The 7,155-nt window shown below is 62.0% G+C and overlaps 1 protein-coding gene across 3 annotated transcripts; it reads left to right on the top strand.

The window, feature by feature from the left end:
* Nucleotides 1–451: 451 nt before the first annotated feature.
* On the top strand, nucleotides 452–6,612 carry LOC140652440 (uncharacterized). Of its 3 annotated transcripts, none has more exons than XM_072863327.1 (20): nucleotides 452–572; nucleotides 869–1,015; nucleotides 1,098–1,219; nucleotides 1,332–1,440; nucleotides 1,535–1,651; nucleotides 1,831–1,898; nucleotides 1,985–2,107; nucleotides 2,273–2,455; nucleotides 2,560–2,662; nucleotides 2,755–2,896; nucleotides 2,975–3,158; nucleotides 3,275–3,374; nucleotides 3,458–3,576; nucleotides 3,716–3,753; nucleotides 3,977–4,089; nucleotides 4,183–4,331; nucleotides 4,557–4,651; nucleotides 4,955–5,033; nucleotides 5,311–5,419; nucleotides 5,793–6,612. In XM_072863327.1, the coding sequence occupies exons 1-20, from the start codon at nucleotides 515–517 to the stop codon at nucleotides 5,864–5,866; spliced, it is 2,232 nt and encodes a 743-aa protein (XP_072719428.1). In that variant the 5' UTR covers nucleotides 452–514; the 3' UTR covers nucleotides 5,867–6,612. The 3 variants fall into 3 exon arrangements, with proteins under 3 accessions (XP_072719428.1, XP_072719337.1, XP_072719505.1); XM_072863236.1 differs by having other exon boundaries at nucleotides 2,270–2,455; nucleotides 5,793–6,611; XM_072863404.1 differs by having other exon boundaries at nucleotides 457–527; nucleotides 2,270–2,455.
* The last annotated feature ends 543 nt before the right edge of the window (nucleotides 6,613–7,155 follow it).

Below are 7,155 nucleotides of genomic sequence, written 5' to 3'. Positions count from 1 at the left end.
ACACTGCGTGCCCCAGCCCCACGCACCCCACATCCCCACGCACCCCCGATACACCGTGCACCCTGGTCCCTGTGCACCCTGATACACCGCGCACCCCAGCCCCACGCACCCCACATTTCCGCGCACCCCGATGCACCGCGCACCCTTGTCCCCACGCACCCTGGATCCCGTGCATCCCCGTCCCTGTGCACCTGATGCACCGCGCACCCCAGCCCCACGCACCCCACATCCCCGCGCACCCCGATCCCCACGCACCCCGCTACCCCGCGCATCCCCGTCCCTGCGCACCCCCATACACCAGGCGCTCTGGTCCCCGTGCACCCCGATATACCACGCACCCCGCTACCCCGCGCTCCCCAGCCCCCGGCGGAGGCGGGGCGGCCCCGGCCCCTCCCGGTGGGAAGGGGGGCGGCTCCCGGGGGCGCGCCCCGCGCATGCCCGGCACCGCCCGTTAAATACCGGCGGGCCGGGGCGGACCGGCACCACCGCCGCCCCCGGGACCGCCGCCCCCGCCATGGCCAGCGAGGGTGAGCCCGGCCGCCGCTGCCGCTGCTGCACGCAGGATGCGCCGGGTGAGCGGGGGGGGGACACGCACCGGGGGGGTCCCACCCCCCCCACCCCCCCCCCCCCCGAGCATCACACTGGGTACCGGGGGGGTCCCCTCCCGAGCATTACACCAGGGACTGGGGGTCTCCCCCTCCCCCCCCCCCCGGGGCTCCCTCCTGGGTGCCACCCCGGGGGCTGTGTGTGTGTGTCCCGTGGGGCTTGGGGACCAGGGTGACATCGCAGCGCAGCAGCACCTGGGTGTCCTGCGGTGCTGAGCCCAGAGCAGAATACGGCCCCAGCGTGACTCCAGCCCTCCCCGCAGATGTCCCCAAGGCCCCCGAGCCCCGGGGTGACAGCGACGGCCCCCGCCGGGGTTCCCTCTGTGACCGGCACTGCGCCGCCATCAACAACGTGCAGGGTGACCTGGGTGACCTGGGCTGCCACCTGCACCGTCCCCGTGTCCCACCAGGTAGGTCGGCCATGGGATAGGCCAGGTATGGGGCTCCGGGGGGTGTCCCTCACCCCCTGTCACCCCTCATCTTGCCCGACAGCCATGTGCCCCCCGTCCTGCTGCCAGCAGCACTCGGAGGAGGTCTGCGAGAGCTGCGTGGTGAAAACCACCCTGACGGCTGAAAACGCTGTGGAGGCTAACAAGCTCTCCAACAACTACAAGGTGGGTGCCTGTGGTGTGGGTGGGGGCACCCATGGCTGCTCCTGGGTGGCTATAATGGGTGCTCTTTTTCTCTCCTCCCTCAAAAAAAAAACAAAACCAAACCTCTCCGCAGTTTGGCTTCAAGAAATGGAAGAGCCACGTGACAGCGCGGCCCTGGGAGGACCGATCGGAGATCGTCAAGGAGCTCTACTCTGACCTCAACGTCATCCGGGGCTCTGGAGGTGGGCAGCCTTGGGGACAACCCTGTGCAGTGGCAGCGTGGATTTGGGCTGCTGCAGGTGACAATAGTCCCATCCGGTGCCTCCCCTCACGCAGGGTCCACGGTGACGTGTGGGAACATCCTCTACTTGCTGCTCTTCGGCTGGTGGCTCTCGCTTCTCTACATCCTTGTGGCTGCCATGATGTTCATCACCATTGTGGGGGCTCCTTATGGTGAGTCCCAAATTTGGGACCCCCACGTGAAGGGCTGGGTGAGCTGTGGGTCCTCCTGGCTGAGCCCGAAATGGCACCGATGGGTGCTGGGGTCTCCTAGGTCCCTTCTCTGTGGGGTGACCCTGTAGCTGGAGGGGACATGTGCGTCCCCAACAGAGCTGATGCTCATGTCCCCGCAGGGCGGCTCTGCTGGGACCTGGCCAGGTATTTCCTCTGGCCCTTCGGCAAAGTGATCCAGAAAGTGGAGGTAACGGCATGCCCCGAATCGGGACCCCACTGGGGGATAAACTGGGGTGTCCCATGCTGCACCCTGACACCCCCTGTCTCCCCCAGGTCCCCAAATCCCGCCAGGTGCTAGGTGGATGCGAGGCTGGCACAGGGGAGAGCTCAGCCCTGCTCGGTGGCCCTGTGCCACGCCGCTGGCGCCCACAGTGCTGGGCAGACGCTGGATACTGGGTAAGCCCCACGCTGGACTCGGTGACACCCCCCTCCTGAGCATGGGCACCCCAGGAGCCCCCCATTGTGGTGGGGATAGCACCCATGGGTGCCTCTGCTCCCCCGGGGTGGGTGTTTTGGGGAGAGGGGGGCCAAACCCTAAAGGCGGCTGCCCGTCCGCAGCAGCGTGCCGGCGCCGTGGTGTGGCTGTGCCTGGGCTACCCGGTGCTGGCGCTGGCCCACGTGCTGGTGTGCATCACTGCGTGGCTCCTTGTCATCCTCATCCCCGTGGCCAAGCTGAGTGCCCGCACCGCCGCCCGCGTCCTGCTGCTGCCCCCGGAGCAGGTGCTCGTCCGGCGCCTGAAGATGGTGGGTGCCTCTGTGCGGGGGTGAGGGTCCCACACCCTGCTGTGGGGTGGATTTTGGGGTGGGAGGAGCACTCAGAGCGGTGTCCCCCACTTGTCCCTCCGCAGACGGAGGTGCCGCTAGAGGGGGAGGTGATCCTGTGCTGCTACCGTGCCGTCAACCCCTACTACTACAAATACGCCGTGGACGGCATTAACGTCTTTGCTGTCAGTATCCTTTTATGGGCTGGAGGGGAACGGGGTGGGGGGGCTGGCCCCAAATCCCACCCCACCTCAGTCATCTCCTTGACCAGCCCCCCCCAGACCTGCTGCCGCTGGTGCTGGTGACACTGGTGCTGGGCTACGTGGACAGCCACAACCACCTGACCAGCTCCCCCGTCAAGTTCACGTTGGCCCTGCTCTCCATCATGCCTCTCTCCTACTACATTGGGATGGCCATTGCCAGGTGAGCGGTGACAGGGGGATGCTCGGTGGCAAGGTGGGGACACATGCCAGCCCCGCTGACACCCTCCTTCTCCTCCAGCATCTCGGCCCAGAGCAACTTTGCGGTGGGAGCGGTGGTGAACGCCACGTTTGGCTCCATCACGGAGCTCACCTTCTACATCACGGCCCTCATCAAGGGCTCGCGCGAGGGCAACCGCTGCTATGCTGAGATCGTCAAGTCGGCGTTGACGGGGACGCTGGTGGGCTGCGTCCTCTTTGTCCCGGTGAGACGGGGTGACGCTCTTGGCACGAGAGTGCCCGGTCTCTGCAGAGAGCCAGGAGGGTGCTGTGAGCAAAGCGCTGACGGGGATTTTTTCGGGGGGCTTTCTCCATCCCCAAGGGTCTGTGCATGGTAATTGGGGGCATCCGGCACCAGGAGCAACGGTTCAACAGCCGCTCGGCGGGCGTCAGCTCAGCCCTGCTCTTCCTCTCTGTGGGAGGTGAGTTGGGGACAGGGATGTCCCCAGGTTTGGGCGGGTCCCACCAGCGTGGGCACCCATGCCATGTCCCTCCATCCCCACAGGTGTCTTTGCCCCGACGCTCTTCTCCAAGGTGTACGGGAAGCTGGTGTGCGGCGAGTGCCACAATGTCACCCAGAACCCGCTGGGCCACTATCTCTGCCACAACTGTCACTTTGACCTGGTGAGTGGGGACGTGGACCCCCAACTGCTGGGGTTTGGAGTTGGGGACGCTCTGAGCCCACCTAGCTCCTGCTCTTGGCAGTGGCAGTGGGGCTGTCCCTTGTCCCCTGCATCCCGATTGACAGGCTCTCTCTCTGCAGATGGACAACAACGGCACCCTCTACTACAGTCACGTCCAGTGAGTGTCTGCTGGGGTGGGGGACAGGGCTGTCCCTACAGTGGGGTGGCACCTCCTGGGCTGGGTTGTGGCTCCACATCCCTCCCAGGTCCCCTCTCTGCCCCCCTGAAGGGCTCTGATCCTGCAGCCTCATCCCTTCCATCCCCATGCTGGTGCAGGGGACCCCCCTGGGGTCTCCGTGTTGGACCCTGGTGGCACTGAACATGTCACCCATGTCCCACAGACCCCTGGTGTACACAGTGTCCCTCCTGCTCCCTGCTGCCTACCTCATCGGCCTCTTCTTCACCCTGAAAACTCACTCGCACATCTATGACATCCACATCAGTGACTGTCACAGTGAGTGTCCCCAAACCATGGGATGCCCTGACTGCGGGGCTGGCTCTTCTCACCGCCCCAGGGTGTCCTACCATGTCTCTGCTCTTCCCCCAGTGCCTGGCCACCACCACAGTGCCGTGGTCCACTGGTCTCGCTGGCGGGCCCTGGTCATCCTCCTGCTTTCCACCCTCTGCATGTCAGCCTGTGCCGACCTGGCCACGGAGCACATCAGCCCCATCCTCACCAACTCCACTATCTCGCAGGTGAGTGTGGGGATTGGGATGGTGGTGAGGCAGGCTCGGGTGGCCCCAGGGGACCAAGATGTCCCCTCCAGAGATGGGAACCTGCACTGGCTGCGGGGTTGAGCCCCAAAAGCTGGGGGAAAGATGCTGAGATGCTCCATGCACTGAGGAGCTTAGTTGCCCACAGCTTGTGTGTGGTCAGGATCGGGCCATAAACATGTGCTGATGTCACCTCTTTCCCCGCAGTACTTCATTGGTGTCACGGTGCTGGCGATGGTGCCTGAGCTGCCAGAGATTGTCAACGGCATCCAGTTCGCCCTGCAGAACAACCTGAGCTTGAGGTGAGATGGCTCAAAGGATGGGTTTTGGGGTGTCCTCCAGCATGGTCCCCGTGCCCTGTCCCAGTCCCATAGCTGTGCCTTGGTGCCAGTGATGGGCTGGCCAGCTTCATGCCACTGGTGGGTCAGATCCCTGCCAACTTGTCCTCAAGAGGACTTAAAGCCACCCAAAAAATGGGGCCAGAACCAGGTTGGGCTGCATGGTTTGGTTCCCCAAGGTGGGTTTTTTCTTGCCCCAAGCTGAATGACCCAAGGGCTGCCAGAGACCTGGTGCTTGGCAGCTCTTAAGTCCTCTGTCCTCCCCAGCATCGAGATTGGGAACTGCATTGCTGTCCAGGTCTGCATGCTCCAGATCCCCATCCTGGTGCTCTTCACCATCTTCTACGTGAGTAGCCCCAGGACAGCCCCTGGGTGACCTTCCACAGCAGGGTTGGGGGGACACAGCACCCTGCCAGACGTGGCAAGGCACAGCCGCTGTCTCCTCTCCTCTGCTCAGTGCAGGGGAAAGTGGGGTCAGATGTCTCCTACCTTGGCTGATGCTGTCCCCAGCCCTAGGGACATGTGGTAGAGGGAGTTTAAGGGGTGACATGCAAGTCCCCAACCACAGGCAGTGCAGGGCTGTCCTGGTTGGCCATAAACCCAAAATCCTTTCTGCCTCGCAGCCGACCAACTTCACGCTTGTCTTCAGCGACCTCCATGTCTACGCCAGCATGTTCAGCGTGGTGCTCATGAACTACATCTTCATGGATGGCAAATGTGACTACTTTCAAGGTGACCACTCACCCGTGAGGCTGCTGTGGGACTCGGTGTACCCACCTTCCCTGTGCTGATGGGGTGGGGGGCTCCTGGAGACAGCTCTGGGGTCATCTGTTTGCTGCAGCTCTTGGCATGTGGTGGCTTGAGCAATTCTGGGGTCTTGGTTGACCATCTTGGAGGTGCTGGAGCTGCCATCCTGCAGCAGCTCCAAGAGGGATCGCTCCCTTTTCACCCTTAAAAGGGAGTTTTAAACCCCTTTTGAGATTTTGTGGATGACCATGAAAGCACTCTACAGTGGGCTAGTCCAGACCACACCAGAAGGTCTTAAAAGCAACCTCCCTCCTTGCTCCAGGGAGTAACCCTCTCCAACCTGCTCTGTCTGCCCTAGGCACAGTGCTGGTGATGGTCTACTTCATCCTCCTGGCTGTGTATTTCTTCGCCCCATCGCCCAGTGGTTGCTGAGGTTTGGACTCTGCTTTCTCCAACCCTCCCACTGGGTTCAGCACTCGTGAGAGCGTTAACCAGTGTCTCAGGGACTTGGCTGGGCTGGCTCTGGTCTGGAAGCATCGTTTGCTGAAGCTCCTGCTGCTGCCTGGCTCCCCCTGTGGGGTGCCAATGGAGCTTCAGTGATGGGAAGGGTGGTGGCAACAGAAGCACTCCTGAACCAAGAAGGAGCCTCAATGCCAAAGCACTTCACAGAGGTATTTCCAGCCCACACGTGCATGGCTGGGAGGAAAACTGTCCTTAGTGGAGGGTCTTGAAGGGGGTTTCCGTGTGGTCTTGAGGACAGACCACTCCCTTGGGACATGTTGCACTGGGAGAAGGTGCCTGAGAAGACCCTCCTGCCGTTCCAGGCAGTGGGTGATCCCGGGCCTGGAAGGGACTCTGGTCTGGGGATCACACAGGACTTCTTGATGGTACTAGAAATGCACCAAAAGGTATTTTTCAGCTGTTTTGTCATTAAAGCAGTTTTGTACAAATCAGAAACAAGCTTGTTTCTCCTTAAACGAGCCTTCAGTCACCTCTCCAGGCCCCTCCATGCCCACCACCCAGGTTAGTGATGGTCTTGGGGTGATGGCCACTTGGTGCCCACTGAGGCTGGTTCTCAATGTGGTGGGTGTTGGGTACCAGCAATGGCTCAGCTGGAGCCAGCATCCCTGGGAGCAGAGCAGGACAGCACTCGATGTCCTCTGTCACAGCACCAGAGCAGATGGCAGGGGAAATCCACCACCATGCCATGGGGACAGAGCCAGCAGTGGGGTGGCTGTGGGCTCCAGCTCTCTGTGACCCTCTCTAAGCTCCAGCTCTTGTTTCCAGCCTGGACTTGCCTGACTGTCCTGGGTCATCCTTGCTCAGAGGTCTTTAAGAGGCTTCTAAGAAGGGCCAGGGATGCTCCTGGTGCTGTTTGCAGGGTACGAGGTGTGACATGCTGGCTCATCTCCCTCTGCAAAGGGAAACGCCAGTGGGTGAGGTGAGAGGACAAAGCGGGTGGCTTGGACTGATTTATTATCAGAGCTTTAAAAAAAAAAAACAAACCAAAAGCAAAACACTGACAGATACTGCCTAAATACAGGCAATGTGGCTCCTGTGCCCCTTCTCCCTCCCCAGCCCCATGGGGATGTACTTCGGCATAAAAACCGGGGAGGGGAGCGCTGCTTGCTGCCTGCAATGTGAACGCTGGGCTCCGAAAGGCCCCGGAGTCAGTGGAGAAATGGGACCAGACTTAAACAGCCCAGAGTAAGGCAGGCAGC

Source organism: Ciconia boyciana, chromosome 1 (genome assembly GCF_034638445.1).
Source record: "Ciconia boyciana chromosome 1, ASM3463844v1, whole genome shotgun sequence".
In the NCBI taxonomy this organism is placed as follows: Eukaryota; Metazoa; Chordata; class Aves; order Ciconiiformes; family Ciconiidae; genus Ciconia; species Ciconia boyciana.
This window is presented reverse-complemented; position numbering and strand designations above follow the sequence as displayed.

Bases quoted from the DNA above. Each gene is read 5' to 3' on its own strand.
- LOC140652440 (XM_072863236.1), top strand. From the start codon at position 515: ATGGCCAGCGAGGGTGAGCCCGGCCGCCGCTGCCGCTGCTGCACGCAG. The intron at 2,663-2,754 runs GTATCCTTTTAT...AGCCCCCCCCAG, and splicing joins CATTAACGTCTTTGCTGTCA to ACCTGCTGCCGCTGGTGCTG. The intron at 5,420-5,792 runs GTGACCACTCAC...TGTCTGCCCTAG, and splicing joins CAAATGTGACTACTTTCAAG to GCACAGTGCTGGTGATGGTC.